Source organism: Arachis hypogaea, chromosome 14 (assembly GCF_003086295.3).
Source record: "Arachis hypogaea cultivar Tifrunner chromosome 14, arahy.Tifrunner.gnm2.J5K5, whole genome shotgun sequence".
Taxonomy (NCBI): domain Eukaryota; kingdom Viridiplantae; phylum Streptophyta; class Magnoliopsida; order Fabales; family Fabaceae; genus Arachis; species Arachis hypogaea.
Genome location: NC_092049.1, coordinates 101753578 through 101780101, shown reverse-complemented (window position 1 = coordinate 101780101; position 26524 = coordinate 101753578). Strand labels below are relative to the sequence as shown.

The following is a 26524-nucleotide window of genomic DNA, read 5'->3' as shown; positions in this document are numbered from 1 at the left end:
ATTGATTGTGTTAATTGTTATCCTATATTGTAAAGCCTGAGTTAAAAGAGTTGGTGGTATGTACCCTGTATTCATTGAATGAACAATATGTAAAAAATGATAACATGATTATAGTATTAGAAATTGTTGAATAGTGTTTGTTGATGGAATATAAACTTGGATAACTCAATTAATTAAAACAGTAATATGCTAAAGAAGGCAGCATAAGTGATTGAAAACTAGCCAACACTGAATTAAGATAATGGTTCAAACTTAAAAAATAATTTTATTAAGATAATGGTTCAACTTAACACAGTTAGTCACATAACACAAAGGGCAGCCATCTAACATGAGCATGTTAAACAAAGTTGCCTCAAAAGGGAGGACTTTACAGCAAAACATAAAGGATTGTTTTTTCCTTGTATAGTCTTTGTCTAGCAAAAAGTATTAACATTAAAACAGATAGTCCTATACATATTAAGCTAAAGTCTTCAATTCTTCTTTCTTGGAGCCTTAAATCCTGGAGTTGGGATGAACTTCATGTAATTGACAAGTCTTGTTGCAGTTCCTGAACTAGCACCCTGCATGGGATTCACTGGAACAGAAGTTGCTAGTGGAGAGGATCTTCTCCTTGGTGATAATTTTGAAGGCCTTTTTATTCCATGATCCTAGATAGAAATTATTTACGTTACACATAAATGATGATTCACTTGAATCACAAAAAATTTAAAAAATGTAAATAGGAAGTTACCTTTTGAGAATCTTCTACATCAGAAGCAGTTGGCTGAGATATATCTATCTCTACAGGTTGTGCATTAGAAGTGGCTTGGCCAATCTCAGTAGACTGCACAAGAGAATTATCTTTTCCATCACGTTGGTTACCATCATCTTGAGGCTGCTGAAGTTGCTGCTCAGATGCAGGGGCACCTCCTTCATTTTTCTTCTTCTTATTAGCCTCAGCAGCAGCAGCAGCAACTGTAGCAGCTGCAGCAGCATCACAAGCTCTCTTCTTCTTACAACCTCTCTTTGTATGTCCTTTATCACCACAAAAACTGCAAGTAAAGGGGCCCAACTGTCTCTTTAGATGAACATTATCTCCATTGTTACTCTGAGGCTTGGAATCAACTTTAGACTTTTTAGATCCTCCACCACCCTTCTCATCAGCATCCATCCGTCTTTTCATCTGTAGTTTTCCAGGTTTCCTCTTTATTTTTGGTGCATGTGGCCTGTTACATTCTTCTGCATGCTCCCATAATGGTTGTCCAGGAATTGGATTAATATGATAATTATATGTTTCCCTGTATGACTCCATTGTTAGCAAGCGGTGACAAAAGTCTTCTGGTGGCTTGTTAACCCGAGACAGTACAGCACATGCATGCACACAAGGAATACCTGCATACAAAAAACAGCCACAACAACCATGGGTTTTAGTCATATATCATTAGTCAGATTATTACTATAGCACAAAAACAATCATTATAGCAATGCAAATAACCTGTAAGCATCCAAAATTGGCAAGTGCATAGTCTTTTTCCTAAGTCCACCACATGATTAGTTGGGTGTCCATACACTTCAAACTTTTCGTATCCGTTGTCCCCTGTCCAAATAGGCTTCCAATTCTTAGATTCTTTTCTAACTTTCTCCAATCGACTCTTTATAACCGGTGTGAGCACTCCAGTGTGATTGTTTAGTTTCACCTTGTTCTTGACTATGGTCCGCATTACGAACATTCTTACCTCCTCCAACAATGTTATAATGGGCTTGGCTCTTGCATCCTTGATCTTTGCATTGAACACCTCGCACGCATTATTATAAATACTATCCAACTTCGGCTTATGGCTGAATGCGCTTCTAGTCCATGTATCTCTTTGCCATTTATCTAAATATGCCCATGCATCTTCATTCAGTCTTTTTATCTTGTCCATTCCATCCCTGAACTCTTGATGAGTTGTTGCCCTTGCACATTCCCACAAAAGTTTCCTTAGTTGTAAATCCTTCCAACTCTTGTTAAAATTTCTCCACAAATGCCAGACGCAAAAATGATGGTGCACATTGGGTATTACCTCTTGCACTGCTGATATTAGTCCCTGCCAGTCATGATCATTTAATAACACATAGTGTTTTAGTCCCTGCCAATCATGGTCGATCACCATAACAGTCCCTAACATAATAATACCCTCCCCATAATAGTCCTTCACATTTAACACGAGTACACATAATAGTCCCTGGCGTTTAATTCGATAGCCCATGGTAACTATGTACAATGGTAAAACAACACAGATAGTAACTATCACATGTTAACAGCAACAATAGGCGTACTAACCATGCCAATCAACATTTCAGACAAATAAACATGCAATCAGAATGAAACCTTTCTGCACTAATATAGCAAACTACTATCAAGTTATAAGTTCAACAATTCAGTCAAATAACTTGCAAACTAGATGAAGCATTTCTGCACTAATATAGCAAACATACTATCAAGTTATAAGTTTATTAATTCAGTCAAATAACTTGCAAACTAAATGAAACCTTTCTGCACTAATATAGCAAACTACTATCAAGTTATAAGTTCAACAATTCAGTCAAATAACTTGCAAACTAAATTCAACATTTCAGCCAAATAAATTGTATTAGTCAATTCACAACATAATTGTCATAATAACAATACCAGTTAACTAATAATAGGATTAATACTTGTCGAATATGCATGGTTACCTTTTGCATATCGGATATAAAGCACCAGCCATTTTCTTTGTAATGTCCCAAGTCTAGATGCAGTAATTCAAGAAACCACTTCCAGTTTTCCCTATTCTCTATTTCCACAATTGCCCATGCAATGACGTAGATATGATGGTTCGCATCCTGTCCAACAGCTGACAGAATTTGTCCACCAAATTGAGTCTTCAGGAATGCTCCATCTAATCCAATGAAAGGACGGCAGCCAGCTTTGAACCCATTTTTACAACCACTTAAGCACACATACATTCTCTCAAAAATAACTTCTCCATTTGGTTGAGGTTTGGTACATATTTGCACTGTTGAACCGAGATTGGTTTTCAGCAAAGTCAAGCCATAGTCCCTCACCATCTTATATTGTTCCTTTTCATCACCATACACTACACTTCTAGCATCCATCAAAGTCCTCGAGATTGAATTTTTGTTTAGTGTCAAATCAAAACATGTTCTGAAATAGGTTGTAGCTTCACAATGTCTGAAGTTGGGATATTTTTTGACCTTCTTCACAAGCTTGCTGCAGACCCAATTCCTATTAGCAGCCCTATTTTTGTCTTCCCTGGGACATGTGTGGTCGTCATTAAAGGTTTTGATCTGCCAACAAGTGTCCTCATGGTCCCTTGATGCATAAACCACCCAAGGGCACTCCTTAACCTTACAAACTGCCCTGCACCTTATATTATCGTTCTTCGCCAGGCGTATGCGCCTACCCTCTTGAATTGTATACTCCCTAACAGCTTCTCTAAAGTCCCACTTTGTGCCAAATTTCATACCCACCTCAAGATGCAATTCACCAAATCTTGCACCCTCCCTAAACACTGGACATGCGTCATCAGAATCATTGTCTTCTTCTAGTTCATCTTCCGAATTTGGAGGAGTCTTCATCTCCTCTGAGTGCCATGAATTGGCACCATCCGAGTCAGCTCCAGGATCTAGACCATATTCTACACCTTCAGTAAAACTACCAATAAAACCAAGATCCACTTTTTCATCACTAACTTCTTGCATAAATGCATCATCCTCAACCAGAATCTTCTCCTTTCCTTTAGCTAGAGAATCAACATTTGTCAATATCTTCTCATTCTGGTTCTTGTTCACCCTATTCCTACTCCTATTGTTGACATTCTTCACCCCAGTATCTGAATTAGAAGAGCTGTCTTCATCAAGAGTTGGCTTAAAAAGACTATCTTCTGAGCTCTCATAAGAGTCAGAAGACACCTCGAAAGGAATCTCATTATTAAAAACTTTGCTTTGGAATCCTCTGGCAGCAGACCTTGTACAAGGTCTCCTAGATATACTATTTTTGTTGGGCTGCTTGGACTTGTTGGTTTTATCTGTTTTGGTGTTTTGGATGGTCTTGATGGGCTTTGTGGGCTGGATGCTACCAGTGGGTTTGTTTGGCTTGGCTCCACTGACTTTGTTAATGGGTTTTTTGGTCTGATTTTGATTTTTTGAAACTGTTGATGGTGGTTGTGTACCTTTGGTGTTTGAGGCAACTTTGGTGTTTCCCTCCAAAATTTTTGGCAGTGATGCTCCATGCTCGAAATATACATTAATAACTCCGATCTTAGCACACTTCACCATCTCTCTTATCTCCTTGTCATTATTCAAGCTTCTTAGTCCGTTCTCCAAACCTTTCCCAGGAACTTGCCACCAGCATTGCTTTATCTCATCATAACCAAGCTTTTTATGGTAGTTCCTTAGATAGAATACGTCTAATGTATCCACATCTAGGTCACCTAAACAAGCCTTATTATCCGGATAATATACCATTGTTCCTTCTTGATCTTCTTTAAAATCACCCCCGTGATGAAACATAATATCCAACATCTCTTCCATCTAAAAAAAAAATTCAAAATCCATTACTTGACAATCAAGATAAACACAAATAGATTTTTCTGTCCTATTTACACTAACTATTCAATAAAAAAAAAAGAAAAATCATATACACAAACAGATTTTAGTGTCTTATTTACATAATTATTTGCAGGATATAGTTACTTTATTTAGTACAAAACAAATATAATATTGTTGTTTAATTAAACCTTTAAACGTGAATTCATAATTATGAGGTTTATTTTTTTCCAAAAATACACAAAAATCAGCTATACAAATATATTTGTATGTATGTGTATATACACGTTTGTATGTGTGTTATCATACATATATTTATTATATATTTTATATTTTAATATGTATTATATATAAATTAAATAATTGAATGACAAATTAAGTAATTGAATAACAAAGTTCAGTTTTATGTGTTGTACCATGTATGTGTCTGTTTCAATTTTTGTGACAATAAATCATATTCTAAATTGAAACAATATGTTTTGAAACAATAAATCATATTCTAAAGTTCAGTTTGCATTTTTCCCTCTGGTAACTGGCAAGTTGGCAATCCCATAATAAGTATATATGCAACAAATATAATATTGACTCGTAGCTAGACATGGAATTTTTATTTGAATATGTATGTTTCAAGTTTGATATTATTACATCTTCTACAAATTTAATAAAGAGTATACTTTTCTAGTAATATGTTGCTATTTATTTCCAATCTTCTAATAAAATTAAAATGGCTTAAGTTAAATAGATCTTTTAAAAATTCTCATCATTATACATAAGAACTGATAAGAGTTTTATCAAACAGATATTAGACATCAACAGATAAGAGTTTTATCAAACAAAACACTCATGACCATGAAACAGAGCATTATTTTCAAACAGAGCATGACCATAATCAAACAGAGTTTCTCATGAAACCCCAACCTAATCAAACCATAGAATCATAGTAGCAGAAAAAAAAAAATCAAAATTCCAACCACACTCACAACACAAGCATATACAAAAATCATCATGCATTGCAAAAAAAGAATAAAAAAAATTTTACCTTTACAAATGGAAGAACCTCTTGTTTCTGACGCAGGTGGAAACAAACGATGAAGTGAAACTTGATTTTGATGTCTTCTGACGGCAAGAATTTCAACCTCACCAAAAGAACCCTAAGGAAGTAAAAGAGCATTATTTTCAAACAGAGCATGACCATAATCAAACAGATCATCTCATGAAACCCCAACCTAATCAAACCCTAGAACCATAGTAACAGAACAAAAAAAAACCATAATTTCAACCACACTAACAACACAAGCATATACAAAAATCATCATGCATTGCAAAAAAAAAAATAAAAAAAAATTATCTTTACAAATGGCAGAACCTCTTGTTTCTGACGCAGGAGGAAACGAATGATGAAGTAAAACTTGATTTTGATATCTTCTGACTGTAAGAATTTTAATCTCACCAAAGGAACCCTAACGTAGTGGCATTCATGAAGAGAGGAGGAAGAAGAAGAAGAAAAGAAAAAGATAGAGGGTGGAAGTGAAGAAGACAAGTGAAGAGATGGTGTGTTTTTGATGAAGTGTGTTTCATAATTTTTTTTTGGGCCAAACGACGACATTTTTGTCAAATTGGGGCGCCAACCCAAAACGCCAACATTTTGGCTTAATCCAACGTGGCAACTTCGTGATACATCAGATCGTCGGTGATGACTCATCACCGGAAAACTGTCCAGGGACTATTATGGTGCCCAGAGCCGTATCTGGAGGCTTATAATGGTGCAATTGGGATCTCAGGAATCACATTGGGTAACGACCCGAATCTCAGGAACTATTATGGGGATTTACTCGTTATTGGAATTCGATTTGATTAGCAAAAATAACAATTATCAATCACGATGAGTTTGATAACTCAAGAGTTACCAATTACTTAACCAAAGCCAAAAGGAGAAAAATAAACTTACTCGAATAAAAATGTCTTCAGATTGGAAGCAATAGTAACATAAATATAAAAGAAAGCAATCATAAACTGAAATACCTCAAATAACATTAATTAAGAGAATCATATGTAACATGGAAGAATTCATAAATTAAATTGAGAAAATAATAAAAGGGAATATTGAACCTGATAAAGAGTTGGAATACTTAACTTGAAATAATAAGAAATCCTAATCCTAAAACCTAAGAGAGAGGAGAGAACCTCTCTCTCTAAAAACTACATCTAAACCATAAAAAGTGAATAATTGAAGACCTCCTCATGAATGGATGTATTCCCCCACTTTATAACCTCTAATCTATGCTTTCTAGACTTGGATCTGGGCCAAAAAGGCTTCAGAAATTGCTGGGAGCGTTTTCTGTAATTTCTGGTGCGTGGCGTCTGTCACGCGTCTGCATGGGTCACGCGGTCGCGTCATCTGGAGTTTTCCTTGCCACGCGTTCGCTTCGGTCATGCGTCCGCGTCATCTGTGTTCTACTTAAGGCGCGCGTCTGCGTCAGTCACGCGTTCGCATCGCTGCCTTTTCGCACTGGGCATGCGGCCGCGTCGTCCATGCGTTCGCGTCGCTGCTAGTTTCTTCAAAAACTCCATTTTGTGCTTTCCTTCCATTTTTGTATGTTTTCTTTCCATCCTTTAACTCATTCCTGCCTTAAAGGATCTGAAACTTCTCAACACACAAATCACGGCATCGAATGGTAATAAAGGGTAATTAAAATAAATAATTTCAAAGCATAGGAAACATGTATTTTACATATATCACATAATAAGGAAGGTAAAGTAAAACTATGCAATTTACATGAATAAGTGGGTGAAGGATTGAATAAATCTCTTGAATTGAGCACAATATATGTCATAAAATATGGGTTTATCATCGTTTGATCGTCGTCGTTTTCAATATCTAATGAACTACCTGTTTTTCTGCAAAGATGTTTATAAGTGTACTCTCTGTCCCTCTAAGCTTGTCAATCTAGACAAAATCCGTAGGAAAGGTTTGAACTTTACCCCATTATTTGCATGTCAAGGTTGGACACCCATCCTGTCCATCAAAGAGAAAATTTACCCTGATTTGGTAAAACATTTCTATAGCAACATGTCCTACAAAGAAGGGAGAATCGCTTCTTTTGTTAAAGGCAAAGTGATCATTCTTAGCAAATATCACCTAGGCAAAGCCTTAGATTACCAGGACCGAGGACCTGATGTCTACACATCTGGTAAGTGGGACGAAACGCTCAATGTTTCTTACTTTGATGCCCTAACCACTGTCTGCATCAATATCCCTCTCCTTGAAGGTAACACTTCTGCTCATAAGTCTCTTGGTCCGGTCCGTGCCCAGCTGCATCGGATAGTAAATCACATCATTTTGCCTCAGAGCAGCTCTTTTCAACGTGTCTCATTTTGTGACACACTGATTTTGTATGCACTTCTTTCAAAAATTCCCATTTCTTTTGCTTACTTGCTTGTGAGACATATGCATGCTTGTATCAGTACCAAAAATTCTTTACCCTATGGCATGCTTCTTATAAAAAATTTTCGATATATCAAAGGGGGCGGTGTAGTAAAGAAAACAGCTCCCAGGCGTCGCCGAACTGATGACAGCACTGATGTTTCCTCTGTTGATGAGGATCCTCTGATTCCCCCTTCCACCTCCACTACAATCAAGGTCATGACCCGCATTCTGAAGAATGTGCTTGAAGAGTTCATCAATCTGACAGACCTTCTTCTCACACATGGTGCCGAGTGCAAAAGGAACCAAGTTTTGGAGGAAAATTCATTCAAGAAGACCAAGGGAAGGATTCAGATTCTAATGGACTTCGTGGAGGATGTTGAGGTTGGCCTCACAACTTCTGACAATGAGGGGGAGGACGATGGAATCTCCGATGAATCCAACTCTGATGCCTAGCTCATTTTATCTCATCTGTGATTATGACTCAATTTACTTTTGAACTTATTTCATTTTTTTGGATGACTGTAAAGACCTTAACTACTCTGCTACTTATACTCTATGCAACAGCCACTAACAAGTTTTGTGTAGGTTTTTCCTTTCCTCCGTTGATGACAAAAGAGGGAGAAAATAAAGGGAATGTTAGCTTTGGCTTAGGGGTTAATAGCGATAGTTAAGAATGATGATGCTTTATGGTGCTATAATTAACTTATTTTGTCCAGTGATGCATATCATGCCTAGTGTTAATTGCTCTGTGTCATTATTACTGTGATATATTGCTTGGAAATATTGGTCTTGGCTACTTTTAAGCTTTTTCCAGGTAAAGGTGTAAGCCATGATCAAGGGAGAGTAAAGCTAGCATTCAGGGGGAGCAACTCACAATCCAAATGTCATCAAAGGGAAGTGTTCTTAACTCATTCAATTTTTTTAATTTTTCTAGTTTATCATGTTTGTCATCAAGGGGGAGATTGTTAAGCCTAGTTTGATTTTGGGTAAATTTATGATGAAAAACATTTATTTGGGTTGAAAGCCCAATATTATTTAATGTGTGCTTTATTGTGGCAGGCCCATTAATTAATTTTTTCACAGCCCAAGGCTAGCATATACTTCAGCCATGTAAAAGAGCCAATGCTCCTTATAGCTCCGTTCAGCAAAATAAATGGGTATGTATTTGCTAAAAGCAAATGAGAACAGCTGTATCATGCAAGGACATGTGTGGCTCTGTAAAAGTAAGAAAGGACACTAGAAAACCCACTAACCCAAGGACATCAGCTGAGCAATACTTGGATCGTAGTTAAGCAAAACACCAACTTGCATAGAGCAACAACAGCAAGAAAATGGAGCAGAATGAAAAAAAAAAGAAGAGCATGCCAAGGAAGAAAGAAAAACAAAGGACAGCAGAGGTAGTGGTCGAGCTCCTCAGATAGCAGAGGTGATGGAGCAGGATGAAGAAAGCACTGCATGCCAGCAGAGACAGCTCCAACGAGCAGCTGGTACAAGGAAATGGAAGAGGCAAAAATGAAGGCAAGATAAAGATATATAACAAGCCTCATTCCATCATTTAAAAGAAAGAAAAAGAGAGCACACACTCAGAGCACCATCTCTAACATAGAGCTGAAATCTTTTTCTTCTACTCGAGCTTAATTTCTGATCTTTGTGTTATGGCTGTCTTGTGTTATTTTCTGTTTTGAAAAGGCAAATATTGAGAGGTTGAAAAGCCAAGAGAGAAAAGGGATGAGTGATGCAGAATAGCCACTGATTTCTGATGTATTGAGTTGTTGAACTAGAATTAGTTCTCCTTTGCCAAGTTGGGTGAGCACTTGGTGAGTCTGAATCTGTGTAGATTCCCCTTCCTAGTTGGGTCAGCACTATGGGAAACTAAGCTTTGGTGTTGAAAGCTTAGGGGGTAGATACTAGTTGGATTAGGGAGAAATTTAATAGTATTGGTGTATGTAATCTGTGAAAGATTAGTGAAAATTCCACCATGGTTTGTGGTGGAGACTGGATGTAGGATTCATTGCACAAAGAATCCGAACCAGGATATATGCTGGTCTTCATCTTCTCTTCCATACTCTTAACTGGTTCTGCGTATGAGATAAAATGAAATAATCTCCTGCAACTCGAGCTACTGCTGAAACAGAGTTTGAAACTTTAAGTTTTAAGCTAACTTGATTCAATCCCCCCTTCTCAAGTTCAACTAGAACCATCACTTACGTTCCTCATTCTGTTAGTAAAGGGTCTAAGATAAATATTTTATGCTGATCTTGCTTTATCATAGAAGTGTTTATTTAGCTCTGAAGGTATGAACTACGAAATGGTCACTTTGAAGAGCACATTGATTTAAGTTTTTAATAAAAAAATAGTATTACAAATTTTTTAGTATTACAAATACTGCACATTGTGATCATGTTGGGGCTTTTATATATATAATCTGCTTTCTATTTCTTGATGTCATAGTGCATAATACTAAAATTCAATTTGAAAACCTTTTTCATCTTTTTCATCCATGGATCAGCCGCATGCTACTCTTTATTATTCTCAAAGAACAATGAAAGGTGGCTTTTTGATTGGGGAAGCCTTAGGGGTATCAGAAATTGTACATGGGTAATCTTTCATCCCTCCTACTTATTACAAATTCCTTATATATACCTAATTTTTTGTTGATGTGTTTGGTTGTGGGAAAAAAAGATCGAATAAAATTTTTTGATCCTATCTATAATTTCAATTAAGACATTCTTACTATTTGTTACTTTGTTTGGATAAATTTAAATATTTTATTATTCAGGTGATTTCTTCATGTTTTTATCATGAATAAAATGATATCAAAATGGTGTTTCTATTTTATATATGTAGTGGTTCTTGATTAATCTGAATTTTCACCTCAATAAATTTGTTGAGTTTTGTTATTGTGCTGTTGTTTTATGATGCTCTAGATTTAAATTTTCATGACCTCCCAACTCTGTTTATATAATTTTTGAAACTCTGTTGTTTGGCTTGCTCTTGAGTATTGAAAAGTTATATTTTTATTTAAGATATGATATACAGAATGTTATCTCAACTTTCTTATAATTTTTTTTGTTGCAGGTACGAGGAACAGTTGCCACAGGCTGAGTTGAGCAAGAAATCATAAAAGTTAGTGATCAAGTTGAGGTTTTGAGTATAATGCACGTATGTCCATTGAAATTTTTTCTGGGTTTTGGCTTTCTTTTGATCAAAATGCCAATTGATGATGAGGTAAGGACATTCTTCAAGCAAGTCCAAAGTGAAGTATATTTATAATGAAAGTTGCCTCCCAGAGACAAGTCGTTGAACTTTAACCTGACTGATCATGATTCTTGGATTCTTGATCATATTCTTATGATATTTTTTTAATCAAATTGAGCCGACACGCATAAGTCCAGTTACTTTGTGATCAGTATGAAAATATTGCAGTTTTGGAGTTTTCATGTAAAATTTCCAATTATGACAGATTTAAGAAACAAATTTACAAAAGTCATTATTATGGACTAGGATTTGAGATTTACTCAGGTAAGTTGAGGAATGCTTTTTTCTTTTTAATTATTATCAGTATCTGATATTGCTCAAAACTCTATTATCCACAAACCTTGGCATCTTTTGGAGGCTTGCATAAATTTAAGTGTCAACACTATATCCTTGTTTAGTAGTAATACCAATTAAAGGTGCCTAAGTTGTATGAAAGTGAACAAACTTTTTTTCTGTTGACATTTAATGTATTCTCCAGAAGATATTGTAGGATTTTTCATTACTTGCGATATAGTAGACACACTAGAACAAATTCTTTTTCTATCCTTTCAAAAACTTTATCGATTTAAATCCCTAAATGTTATATTATGGACTGTATGGTCAATCAAAGTAGGAGAGAACCTACATTATTTTTAAAACAAAATAAGGAGCAGCATTGTATAAGCATGAATGGGATGGACGAAATAGAATGGAAAGAAGCCAACAAATAGAATTTTTTGGGAAAAAAAATAAAATATAAAACATAAAACAAAAGTGGCTTCTAGTCCTACTTCTAACACCACTATAATAGTTTGTACTACATATATGTATGTCATGTTGTATATCATATATGTTCTTATTGTTTTCATTTATCATGCATAACTAATTATTGGTTTGAATTATGATTTCATATATGTTCTTCGTATCGTTGTGTCATTTTTATTTAGATGGAAGAGAATCTAAAAAGTTGGTGGAACGCCTTTACTATCTCTTTTCAAAGTCGGAATTTCAAGAAAGTCACAGATTCGATTCGCAAATTGACTTACTATAGTTATATAAACATGAAGTTGTGAAAAAACTTTAGAGAAGATTGACATCATTCCTTTGATAGTAAGGATAAAAGTAAAAAATTTTTAAACAAGAATTAAAACTTAATCTGAACAGAGAGATTATGCTTATTGAAATTTATTAGACAAAAAAGATGTGACACTTAGTTTATTATTTTTTTAATTTTTTTTTGTGAGATATTTGTAAAAACTACTTGATCCTGTCTTTTGTTTCTTTCCTTGAATATCTTGGTGAATAAATGCATTAATTATCTTTATATGGTCAACTAATGAAATGCAATTTTAATCATTTGTGTTTAAACTCAACTCTTTTTAAACTTTTTTCTTTTTGAGGCTTCATTCATTTTATATCAAATATTAAATATTGGTATTTTATATATATAAAATAGATTGGTTATGACAGTTTGTGAAATAACATGAATTTAGTGTGGGATATTAATTTTTATAATTTTTTATTATAAAAACGGAACATTTATAATTTTCAATTTCTTACGAATATTATTAAAAAAAAAACTCACCGCATTCTTTATTTTAAAAAGATTAAATAGCATGTAGTATGAAATTGTCTTAAATATTTTAAGAAGATTTTATTGCTATTTTGCTATTTTAATTAATATACTTTTATATATAAACATTGATATCTATCAAATTTGTAAATTTTTTATATGAAAGTTCTGAAGCATTTTAGATAATTACTTTGTAGGGAAGGATAATTTAAATTTAAATAATAATATTTATTAAAATATATTGTTCTTTCGTATAAAAGTTATTAATTAAGCATGTATTATCTATCTTAAATTAGATGTCACTAAAAAAAATTACTAAGTAATTAGATTGAACATTAATATAACAAAAAAATTAACTAAGTAATTTATTTATATACTAAGTAAATTAATTCTTCTCACAAATATGTAATAATCTTTTTGTGGCAAATTTTTTTTATATGAAAATCATTATTGTATTATTCTCAATTATGAAAAAGTAATGTGTTAATATAAAAATAATTACAAATTAGAGAGTCTAATTTGTTCTTTTAAAAAATAAAAAAATAAAGTTCACAAATTGAAGAATACGTTTTCTAAAGTTCACAAATTAAAGGATAGGTTTTGTGTTTTAAAAATTTTAAAAACTTAAAATTCATAAATTGGAGGATAAATTTTGCATTTTAAATATTTTAAAAAATTAAAATTTACAAATTGAATCTTTCAATCTGTGATCTCATATGAAAAAAAAAAAACACACAAAATTTTCACATTATTAAAAAATACTACTATAAATACAATATCAAAATAAAAAATCTCTTTTTTTGTAAGCAAATAAATAAATACTATGCTTTTAAAAATCGAACCGGACTAGCTGATTGGTAGGGAATCGAAAGCATCTTTGGCTCGATTTAATAAACAAAACTGCTAATTTACAAATAGCTTGGAAACCGCTGAACTGGTCAGGAACCGGGACTCGATCGGTTTTTAGAAAATTACATCGTTAGACAATCTCCAGTAGGGAACTCATCCCAATCTATATTTATGGCCCACCTGTCATAAAAAGTAATTTCACATCAGCTTTTGCGTCATAAACAGTAAATAGGAACTCAAAACATCTCTCTTTTCCATTAGAATGAACTAGTTTTAGTCCCTATTGCGGTCCTACTTAATTAATTAATTAATTAAAGTAATTAAAATTAATATAATTACTATTTTTTACAATAATATTTTTTAAATTTATAAATTCATAAATAATTTACTATTACAAAATATTAATATTAAAAAATTCATGTAGAAAAATAATACACAATATATAAAACGAGATTACACTAATTTGTAAAATTATTTAATATAAAAAAACATAGTTAAGTTCTAAGTTAACGACAAGTATGGTGAAATTGTCATATATGTTCAATCAAGTCCTCTTTCAACTGTCTATGCTGCTGCCTATTTTGAAGTTGGGCATTTCTTTAGAGAAATTGATGGTATGGTGCAAAATCTTCCTCTCCCAACTGAGGTTGTGATAAGCCGTTTTCGACATCATCATACTTTAAGCTTTGAGCAAAATTTTCTGCATAAGTGTCTCTTTCATTCTCAACAATCATATTATGCAATATAATACAAGCTCGCATTATGTTTGCAAGTTTCTTCTTTTCCCAAAATACAAGCTCGCTTTATGTTTGCAACAATCATATTATGCAATAGAAGGGTATGTAAGTAGTATATAGAGAGTAACAAAATATTAATTTATTAATAATAACAGTAATATAGTAACGACTAATTTTGCAACTGCTAATTTTGTAATGTAGTTAGTATTTCAAATTTCATACATAAAAATAAACTACTCACCAATATAAAAAATTAAAATAATTTTTTTATGTAAACAAATTTAATTAATTATAAATTAATATGATAATATAAATAATATTTAATATTAATTTAATTATTTATATTAATTATGATTTAAATAATTAATACAAATTATTAATTAAATAGAATTATAATTAATTATTATAATTATTAATAAATTAAATATAATTTACTAGTAAATTAATAGCTAACATATTATCCAACGTTTATCTTTTATATGTATATAAAATATTATTAATTTTATTAACAAAATATTATTTAATTTTTTTAAGTTTAATTGACACATATTTAAATATTAGGGTAATTTATATCAATAAAATGATTGAAAAAAATCTTTATGCAAATATAACATTGGCAAACTCTAGACACAAATACAACAAATGTAATTATATATAATTTGCGACATTCTAGCAGAACCTAAATACACGTAATCCGTTACACTCTACATTTACGTGTATTTAAATTCCATTAGAGAACATCGCAGATTACATATAATTATGTTTGTTGTATTTGTGTTTAGAATTTACCAACATTATATTTACATAAATTTTTTTTTAATTATTTTATTTATGTAAATTCTCCTAAATATTATTGGTTAAAATTAAAAAATATATATATCAAATCCCTCTGAACGAGACGTTGTTTGTTTGAAAAATTGTGATGAAATTCACCTTCATTTTACTCCAACGGTTAGTCCACTTTTTGTCAGACAAATTATAAATGGAGCCTCCATTTGTTCACCATTGGACATGCTCTTAGGCAACGCAGGTTCTCGTTCCCCTCTCTTCGTTCACAATCTCACCTCACCTTCAGAATAAAGAACCTTCAGAGCTGTTCCCTCAAAAGAAACCCTAGCCTCCTCCATCGCCGCCACGGTTCTTCTCACTATCGCCGTCTGTCGCGCTCAAGATCTTCGTCTGTTTGCCGTGATCGAGCCCCTCTCCTCATTCGCCAATTACCAACTTCGTCGCTTCAACCCCTCATCCTGCTCAGTCGAGCTTCGCGCGCCGTCCCTCGTCGTTCTCGTCGCCGGGTCCGCTCTCCATCTTTCTCTGCTCAAACTGCTTATACACGCGTTCTGTGTCGTGATTTATTTTTTGATTTGACAATTTGATGCAGCAATCGGGTTTTTTATTAAAGTCTTATTCTTGTTAAATTGTTCTTGTTTCCATGCATAACTTGTCCTTGTGCTCTAAAGTTTTATTAAGTTTGGGTTTGACATAGGTTGGATGAATTTTGGTAATGGTGATGTCATCTGATGAGATTTGGCCCTTAGTAGCCTTTGATTTGGTTTATATATGGTTTATGGCATGGAACATGGTTAGAGGTCAAAAGCTTGTAATTTTATTACAGAATGAGTTAGTTGTTTGAAAAACCAACTTCTGGAATTTCATTGAACATGTGTCCTAAGGCATACACATCATATTGAGTAAGATGATGATTTCTGATGAGTAATGATACTTTACATCAATCTTTGGTTTACACTTTACCGTGAAAGAAAAATTATGAAAATAATGTGTTTTTGCAAATATTAATCCCTAGATTTTGTGACTAAAGAGAGAGCTATGCTGGAGGATAAGCTTGGGAATCCTAATCGCAAATATTTATTCTACTTTCGCATGATGAGTATAGCTTTTTTCATAGGAGCAATGATGAGTTTGCTGGTTTTCCTGTTCTTCATGCCTGACATCCTACTTTAATTTGATCTTGCCTGTAATAAATTTTAAAGCAAAGTTGCACATTTATATTAGGGTGTTTGAAAGGTATTTTTTGCTTGTATTGTTATATAGAATAAGGAAGTTACGTTACAATTGTGAGATAAATTGAAGTTCCTAACTATGCACTATTTATCCATTGATTTTACGTCCATGGTACATGTCATATGTTGCTGGAAACAGAAAGAAGAAACTATCCATATCGCTTTTTGTTTGTGCTGTGCTGAAAGCCTGTAACCTTGATAATCCTTGTTAATTTTTGGAAATGTTTGTTAATCTTTGCAAACAGAGGGGATGTTTTTCCTCCCAGACTTAAGGAATGTAATTAATAAATAAGGCTCAGCTAGACCTGTTACATTCTTTTATTAATCTTCTTTGTTAAGTTTATGTGTTAAAAATCACCAATATTTTGGAAAGAGGAAACCGCTTTTTGTTATTGGCTTTAGGTTTTCAAATAAGCTAGTAGAATTAATTTTGAATTTACCATTTCTTTTCTCCCAAGTTACCTTGATGGAACATGTTGGTTTTAGTAGAATTATTCTTTTTGTTGAACTGTACAGCACACAGAAGGATTACAGGTAAATTGTGGGGTTATTGCAGTTGAATACTGTCACAATGATATCAGATGAGTCTCTCTTCCACTACTCACTCGTCGCATTTTACCTCATAGCGCCGCCAACCTTTATCTCCCTGATGTTCCTACAAGCTCCATATGGAAAACACCACAGGCCAGGTTGGGGGCCGACGCTGCCTCCCCCACTGGCATGGTTCCTCATGGAGAGTCCCACATTGTGGCTCACCCTCTTGCTCTTCCCACATGGCCGACACTTCTCAAACCCAAAATCCATGATCCTCATGAGCCCTTACCTACTTCACTACTTCAACCGTACTTGCATTTACCCTTTGAGCCTCCTTCGAAGGAGCCCATCGGGAAATGGCAAGAAAACTTCACATGGATTCCCTCTAAGTATTGCGCTCACGGCATTTTTCTTCAACTTGTTGAATGCTTACCTTCAAGCTAGATGGGTGTCTCACTATAAGGACAACTATGATGGTGATGGTAATGATTGGTTTTTCTGGTTGGCGTTTTTTGTGGGGTTGTTTGTGTTTTTGTGTGGGATGAGGATCAATATTGTGTCTGATAGGGAGTTGTTGAGGCTCAAGGGTGAAGGGAAGGGCTATGTTATTCCAAGGGGAGGGTTGTTTGAGCTTGTGGCTTGCCCAAACTACTTTGGGGAGATCTTGGAATGGCTTGGTTGGGGAGTGATGACATGGTCTTGGGTTGGATTCGGGTTCTTCATCTACACTTGTGCAAACTTGGTGCCAAGGGCAATTGCAAATCGCCAATGGTACTTGGACAAATTTGGTGGGGATTATCCTAAGAGCCGGAAAGCTGTTATTCCATACTTAATTTGATTTTAGGAACTCCTTTTCTGTTGCATTTTTTTCTGGGATAGGTTTCAATGGTAAGACAAAATTGAAATTTTGTTTTTGGTGCTTTTCAATAAAACATGGAATATCCATAATTTTGTGATATAACGTTGGATTTTTGTGATGCTTAGGTCCTTCTAGTAACCCGTTTTCTTAGGATTGCTATCTGACTGTTATTCTGTGTTTTTAGTAGTATTTTATATTTTTCAAGATTATGACACCAGTTCTTCAAACTTCAAAGTACACTCCTTTTATATATCTTATGTCTATGATACAACATGATTCTTAATAGTGCTATTTTTTTTTGGGCATACACAACCAAAACTGGTATCATGTAGACCATAATTGAGTTTCATCTAATTCTTAAAACTATTTAGTACAAACATGTAATCGAAGCTGAATGACATTGTATTTCAAACAACACGGTAGTACAAACATGGCTCCAACCATATACAAAAATTATGTCTTATATAGGAGAAGGGATTTACTAGGTTGATCTGAAATTTCTGCGTTTAAGATCTCTTGTAACAAAAAAACTCTTTCAATTTCAATGTTTTTGCATAGTGGCGGAAATACATTAAACCTTAGCCACTACCAAGAGTAAGTGAGGATTAATGTGTTCCTTTTATGTGTATCCGGATCAGTATTGTGTATAGAGAGTGTAAAAGAGTCCTCTGTATAAAAGAGTAATTCAGGACTCAATCCAAACATGTATAGAAGAGTCGTCTGTAATTTTTATTTAGGCTAGTGATGTTGCCTTATAAAGATTAAATGGTTTTATCCTCATTTCCGTTTCAAACACATTTTTTCTGATGTATAAACGGGTGGATGTTGGAATTTTGAATATAGTATTTTGTAAGCTAGATTTATCTTCATTTTCTGCAAGAGGCATCATGAGCAAGATAAGGCATAACAAGGTTTTAACTAAACAATAACCTTTTTTTTTCCCCGATAAGTCTATAAGTTAAAGGGTTGTGCAAGGTGCTGAACATTGTTTTTTCAGCACCTGCTGAAATGAGTTGGCTATGGAGTATGGACAGAGAGGATGCGTGGTACTGCTGCTGCCAAATGCGGAGACATAGTTAAATCAGTATTGTTTTTTTCTTATATGGTCCTTTTTTTTTTTTTTTTAAGATGGGGTTGAATATGTACTATTCAATTAGGTATCTTTTAAAAGTGATATTTTATTCAGTCTTTTATTACAATAATTTAAAAAAAAAATAAAATAAACATATCCAAATAGATTTGGTGTCTTTATAAAATTAAATACACATCTAAAATATAAACTAAATAAAACAGAAATTTAAATTTTAAATTTTAAAATTTCCATTTCGATTTTAAGATTTTTAATTACTAACCGAGTATAATTTAAATACACATCCAAAAATAAAATTTTAGATTTATAATTTTGGATGTGTTTTAAAAAAATATTTTGTATTAAGTTAATAATTTTGTGTTATAATAATAAAAAAACAATCATTTTAGATTTATGATTTTGGATGTTTTAAAATTATTTTGTATATAATTTAATAATTTTATATGTGTTATAATTGAAAAAAAAATCAATTTTTATGAACATACTATCTACATGTTCTTGTGATGAGCACAATTATTTACAGTTGACTTACAAATGTGTCCATTAATTATTTATTTTGCAATTTTATAAATTTGGATGAGTAAACAAATTATTTTAACATGAGTTTTAGACGTGTTAATAAAATAATTAATGTAAACCCCGATAAATTAGCAGATTATTAGTCAATAAATTAGTTTTTAATAAGAAAGATTAGAAACGCGAATATTATATTAAATTAGGATAGAACTCATCGAAACGAAAATTTTGACACTAATTTCAAAAAAAATAGTCCAAAATTAGACCGAACAGACCGAACCGAACCTAAACTGGGCCTGTGGGCCCAACCGGGCCAACCCTTAAATAAACCCAATCTCCTTCGTTACCCCATTATAGCTGAATTAGCGTTGCAGTAACAGGGAGAGCAGCGAAGGAAAATTCCCCCGTAACCTTACGTTGATTTTAAATCACCGTAACTCCTCCGTCCAAACTCCGATCGCCGTGTCGTTTGCAGCCACACGTCCACCGCGTCGAGCTCTACGTTTCTACCGGAACAATTTCATAGGTAAGCCACTAAATACTCTCAGCCACTCCTTTTCCCCAATTTTCGAATTTTGAGTGGGAATGTTGAATTTATTTGATTTCTAATGTTTTAGGATCCAATTAGCTTGAGGAAAACGTTCACTCTTACTTATGTGAAGCTTGGGTAATGTGAAGATACTGTAATTCTATTTTATTTTTATTGAGTTTGAGCTTGAGTATTAAATTGGATATATATGTGTTATGAATGTGTATTAGGTTGTGAATAAATAATTAGAGCCCGAAATTGTGAATACTGGAACTTGGGGGAAGCGGATTAGTTGAGATTTTGAGGGCTGTGTTCTTTTAGGAAAATTGTCTTGGAATAATACTTGGGAATCGGCTAAGGTATGGTTTAGGTTTCTTACATTTAATATATAATGTTCTGTGAAAACTTAGGCTAGATGACCATAGGATAAGTTGGATTGCATGTGTATATTTAATACTTAGTATCCTGTTGATGAACATGGTTGGTTTGGTGTTTGTTGATTAACTGGTGATTTGGTAAATTATTGATTTGAGGTATAACTATTGTGGAGGTTGTTGTGATAATGAGGTATTTTGTGTTAAAAGCCTAGGATTTGTAAACTATAATTCTTAGTTGAATTTTGGTTGTTGGATTTGAATATTGTATGAGTTTAATTGTTGATCTGAGGTAGATTTATTGTGGTGATTGTTATGATGATGAGGAAGGGTATGTTAAATTGAAAAGAATGCAGGTTTGGACCCGAAAAGAGTGGCAAAGTCCGAATTTTAGAGGAGATGCTGCCAAAATTTTATAAATATTAGAGATTTTATTTATATGATTATTTAAAAAGATTTATATTCAAAGGTTATATGGTTTGGTTTTGAGTTATTAAGAAAATGAGCATGCTTTAAGTTTGATTCATTTAGAAAAGAATGAATTATGTTTTGGAACTATTGATGGACAAAATGGGAGGTGTGATAATGAAGGGTAAGAATTGAATATGATTGATGTATGATGAAGAATAAGATACGATTGAGAATGATGTGGATGTTGATGAATTATAATTGAATTATTTATATGGCTTATGAATTTGAATAATCTGAGATACGAGATTCCCTGGATAAAGTGCCGTGGCTTGCCACCACGTGTACCAGGTAGAAAACTCGATACTCTGTTGACCCTACGACGTAAGTGTGACTGGGCACTATATAAATTCCCGGGAATGTTACCCCCATTGAGTAATATTGATTGTTTGAGATAAAGCTATGCATAGACTCTTGGGGATGCACGTCGGGGGACAGTCTAAGTACAATTTAGACTTGTCGGGTTGGCTGGATAACCGACAGATGAGCCTTATCAGCCATAGGACAGGCATACATCATATGCATAATACTTGAATTACTTGCTTGTGCTTTAATTGGGTGTGCCTATATGTACTTGCCATGTTAAATGTGTATTTGTTACCTGCAGTAATTGTAACCTTCTTGTGCTTGTCTTTATCTGTTTATTTGTCTGTGAAAATGCATGGTGGAGTTGGAGGTATGGAGGAATGGCAGTGTGAAACTTAGATTTTAAGGTTAAGTTAGGTTTAAATATTCTTAGAAAACCACCTCTTATGGCTTCTGTTTAATACTTTAAGCTCTATAATCTGAGTGTCGGCGTTTTAGGATTGCCTCTGGCATTCCCAGGACCTTAAATATTATGTGTGTGGCACCTTTACCATACTGAGAACCTCCGGTTCTCATTCTATACTATGTTGTTACTTTTCAGATGCAGGATGAGAGGCGTCTCATTAGGCGTCTGGGCTCCTGAAGCGAAGTGATTACTGGGTTATGTTGTTGTACAGTGGTATATATATATGTACTTAGCTTTCTCTCCACATAACTTGCCCTTTTGATTCTCTTAGAGGTTTATGGAGAGGCAGAATTTTGTTTATGTATATTTGGGTTTTGGATATGTATATATATATGTGTAAATATTTTCCGGCCAGCCTTGACTTCGCGGGCTGAGTTAGGAGCTTGCTATTTTGTATCTTTGGCACTCTATTCAAATTTTTACAATCTTATGTTTGATGGATATAGCTTTCTTAGCACGCAAGTTAACTCGTTCTTGAGCGTTGCGCTTTTATTCCACGATTTTTATTCCCTCTATTCTTCAAGGCTCCTAATATATTATAATCTTTTTACTATATGTACACGTTTTATTTTAGAGATTGTAATACCACACCACCGCTGTTTTACGACTTAAGCGTAAAGTTTTGTGTGGTAGGGTGTTACAATTAACGTTCATTCTTATAATTTTGGAAGTGTATTTTTAAATTTTAAATTTTATTTGCATAATTTTGGATGTGTTCAAGAAGCACTTTGTGTGTAATTGTATTATTTTAAATGTGTTATAAACTTATATAATTAATTAATTTTTAAAATTAGTTAAAATACCAAACAATAAAAAAATTAAAAAATTGAAATTGAATAAATGCTCTTCTTATTTGATACTTCGAATTATTTTTGGGGAGATTCACAACAAATTGAAATATATTTTTTTTTATATTTGCAGCAACTTTATTATTGAGAACGAATAGGACCAAGTTAGTCACTACTATACATACTGAATTATTATATTCTTTCTTTTTCACCGAGTGCATAAATTACATATGGTAGAAAAAAATAAAACGGTAAAAACACATTGCAAATAATAATAATAATAATAATAATAATAATAATAATAATAATAATAAATAATGAAAAAAAAGTTATTTTACCGTAACAAGAGAAAGAAACGACGGAAATGAATCCTCTCAATTTTTTTTATAATTGAGAAAATAAAGTGTGATCTCTCACCATTAATTTTATAAGTAAGATCAAAAATAAATTTAAAAGAAAGAGAATAATGAAAGGATAGATAACACATTTTACACTCTCAATTTTTTTTAACAATTGAGAAAATTCATTTTCATAAACCACTAGCGAAGCAGAACTGTTACGATGGGTAACCGGAGATTAATGGGCTGGATGGCGTTGGTTGGCCCAAACGTATGAAGGAGGTGATTTTCGAGTGGACCTGGTACTCGGTGTTCCTCCGTCCGACTTGTACGTGAGAAAGAATGGGGGGTGGTACCTGCAAAGACACTCCGATGCCTAAGTTAGCAAGAGTGTGAGCAGGTTAGAGAGTATTGGAACTTAGAGATACCTGAATGGTGTCAGTGTATTTATAGTGGTGAACCAATAACCACCGCTGAAGTAGTGCCACCTTTTTAGGCGGATAACCGTTCCCATATCTTAGGGAGGTTAAGATATGGCCCTATGAAGTGGTTAGAGAGTTTCTAGGGGCAGTTACTCATTCGAATGAGTGTTATCTGCCAGCTAATCCTCGTATCCGACTTCTTTGGGGCAGGTCGTGTTCAGTACCGACTTCTGGGGATGAAGGCTGGTACTGGGAAAGGGTCAACCCTTTGGGTTGGGCTTCTTTGCTTGGATCCTGGGCCCTATTTATTGGGCCAGGGTATGAACAGTACCCCTACTCGAGCCCAATTTCTTTTTAAGATTTGGGTTCGAGTATTCAACTCGGGGTTGTAGCCGATTTGCAAGAGGACCGACGTGATGGTTTGAGAACCGACGTGATTTTTCTTGACCTTTCGGTTCTGACAGTTACGTCTAATCAAGCGTCGTGTCCGTTAGGGGTGTGCGTAGGGATTTAATGGCCTTGGTAACGGTGCATCTTCATTAATGATTGCCCCGATTTTACCATTATGCCCCTAACGTTCTTATAAATATTTTCCCTCTCTTTCGTTGTTTCGTTTCTGCGATCTTTCAAATTTCCCTTGCATTCGTTCGTGCTGCATTCTTGCGTTTTTCGAAGGCTTTTGCTTCCAACCCTTACTTCCGGATAAAGGTTAGTTCTTTAATATGCCTTTGTAGATAAATTTGATTTGTAGACTTTAGTTTCGCATCCTCCTCCCTTTAGAGACCGTGTTGGTGATTTTTCTTTTCCCCTTGTAGGTTTTGTTACCCCCTTTTTTATAAAAAGAAATGGCTTCTGTAGATGCTCTCTCTCACTGGGTTGTTGTCACGGTTTTAGGGGAGGAGCCCTCAGTCGATTCTGAGTACATTACCAACCTTCGCACTCATCACAGAATTTGTACTTCTGAGGATGACGAACCAAAATATGAATTGGTAGTCCCGGGTCCTGAAGACCGGGTTTGTTTTGGAAGAGTCAATGAGGCGGCCCCTCATTTTTTCTTTATGTATGAATGCATGATCACCCGTTTGGGTGTTTTTCTTCCTTTTTCAAATTTTGAGATATCTGTTTTGCGTCACTGTCGAGTCGCTCCCACCCAGCTTCACCCCAATTCTTGGGGTTTTTTGAAAATTTATCAATTCATCAGCCAGGCTTTAGAGTTCCCGACTTCTTTAAAGATTTTTTTTCATCTTTTTCATATGACAAAACCCTTCATTGGGCTAAACAATAAACAACAGTGGGTGTCGTTCCGAGCCATACAAGGTCGGAGAATCTTCACCCTTTTTGACGAATCCTTTCACGACTTCAAGAACTACTTTTTCAAAGTGCAAGCTGTAGAGGGTCACCACCCCTTTTTCTTAGATGAGAGTTCTTCTCCTCGCTTTCCTCTATACTGGTTAGAGGCCTCCCCCTGTGAGAAATATGGTCTGGACGACCTGGACGAAGTGGAGGCGGCCATCGTAGGGTTCCTCCGAGAAGTGTGGGGGAGGGCCCCATACTTGGATACTAAAAAGTTTCTCCAGGGGTCGCCGACCTTTGTCCAGTCACAACTAGGTAGCTTTTTTCGTTTCTTATTTATTTCCGACTTGCAATTTCTTTTACCGACTTGTCTGACTTTTAGCTACCAATTTGTTTTTGCAGAGATGGCAAAGAAAAACGCTCAAGAGTCTTACCAGAGGGTTCAGGAAGCCAAGGCAAAGTCTCGTGCCAGATCTGGTGGTGCTAGGGCGGTTGTCTCTCCTCCTCCTCCTCCTCGGAACGTTGGGACTCCCTCTCAACCTATTGTAATTTCTTCCTCTGCTTCCTCTCTGCCACCCCCTTCTATCCGACCTACTCCTGAACCAGAGCCGAAGAAGCGCAAGACCTTAGAGTCTGGCGCTTCTGGTGAGGCGGACGCTCTTGCGTTCGTCCGAAAGAACATTTATCCTCATGCTCGTATGAGTATGGATGATGTTTCTGTTCGGCACTACCTCACCACTGTGGTTGAGGAGAGTCTCAAGACGGCGGGGGTTTGTGACAAACTCTTAGATATATTTGAGAAGACTCCTATCAGCTCTTTAGGGACGACCTCAAGGGTCGAGGAGCTGGAAGGCAGGCTTCGCATATATCAGGAGCATGAGAGGTAGTTGGAGGGGGAAGTTGCCAAGCTAAAGGAGGAGAGGGACAGCCTCCGGGAGAAGGAGAAGAAGTTGCAAGCCCAATGCAACATGGAGGTGGATTTGAGGAAAGCAGCGCAAGCCAGCTACAACAGTTTATTTGCTGATCTTGTGTCTGTAAAGAATGACTTGCTGAATGCTCGGAAGGCCTATACCGAGTTGGAGGACTCTGTTGCTGATGGTGCTGATGAGGCTTGGAGGGTTTTCAAGGAGCAGGTCGGAGTTATTGCTCCTGACTTGGACCTTTCTCCTTTGGACCCTGATAAGATTGTTATTGATGGTGCCATCGTGGATCCTCCTGTCCCCATAGTGGAGTCTGAGTCTGATTTGAAGACTCGGGGGCAGAGGATCATAGAGTCCCCTCCTCGCTCTAAGGATGCTCCGAGTTCTTCTGCCGCTCCTCCGACTTTCTCTCCAACTCCTGGTCCTGGTGGTGGTGATCCTTCTACTCCTCTTAAGAAGTGATTTTGGCTATTGGGGCTCGGCCTGTGGGCCCCTCTTTTTAAACTCTTTTTATATTTATTTGTTGATGTTTGCAACAATTTTTTGGCCTTTTAGGGCCGTAAACAAAACAAATTTTCGATACCCTTTTTAATAAGGGTTTAATTTAGCGTTTAAATAAATGCCCTTTTTTGGATAAGGGTTTTGAGTTACCTTATGCGCGCATGCTTTTCTGTTCGTGGTTCTTTTGACTCTTTGATCTTTTCTGGAAAAAACCTTTTCTTTGGGGCTTGCCTGCTTTTCTGAATCTCTTTGATCCTCAAAGCAGCCTTACGACTTTTTCTTGGTTTTTTCCTATCTCTTTTTGTTATTTCTAGTACTCAATTTTGTTTTATTGAGTTTTTCGTGACTTAGGCTACTTTTGCGATTCATTTTAATTTTACTCGGTTTCGCATTCCGACTTATGAGTCGGACTGCTCCCGAGTTTATCATGATCGACTTCTATAGCCTCTTTACGCCGACTTGTACCTCGTCGTTTTATCCTGACGACCATCTAGGTCGGTTCATGGGATTTTCACGTTTTGTCGAGCTTAAATCGGCGCGTTTCGTGGAAAGAGAATAAAAAGGGAATTTAAAAGAGATATTTAAAATGAAAGAGATCTTTATTAATTGAGGAGGTACCTTATTGCTACTAAGGGCTTTTGATAATTTATTTTCCCTTAGCCCCTACTATGATGCCTCATTAAAAACCCTTTTCAGAAAAAACCCTT

At 34.9% G+C, this 26524-nt stretch overlaps 1 protein-coding gene and 1 long non-coding RNA gene across 3 annotated transcripts; both read left to right on the top strand.

The window, feature by feature from the left end:
* Positions 1-15405: 15405 nt before the first annotated feature.
* On the top strand, positions 15406-17905 carry LOC112743589 (steroid 5-alpha-reductase DET2). 2 transcript variants are annotated; one of them, XM_025792865.3, is made up of 2 exons: positions 15406-15687; positions 16970-17905. In XM_025792865.3, the coding sequence occupies exon 2, from the start codon at positions 16985-16987 to the stop codon at positions 17783-17785; it is 801 nt and encodes a 266-aa protein (XP_025648650.1). In that variant the 5' UTR covers positions 15406-15687; positions 16970-16984; the 3' UTR covers positions 17786-17905. The 2 variants fall into 2 exon arrangements, with proteins under 2 accessions (XP_025648650.1, XP_025648649.1); XM_025792864.3 differs by having other exon boundaries at positions 15539-15687; positions 16930-17905.
* A 1857-nt stretch (positions 17906-19762) lies between these two features.
* On the top strand, positions 19763-21996 carry LOC140178310 (uncharacterized). Its single transcript, XR_011871029.1, has 3 exons — positions 19763-19938; positions 20030-20079; positions 21691-21996. It is a non-coding gene; the product is annotated as an uncharacterized lncRNA (long non-coding RNA).
* The last annotated feature ends 4528 nt before the right edge of the window (positions 21997-26524 follow it).

Excerpts from the sequence above, each read along its gene's own strand:
- LOC112743589 (XM_025792865.3), top strand. The coding sequence starts at position 16,985 with ATGATATCAGATGAGTCTCTCTTCCACTACTCACTCGTCGCATTTTAC.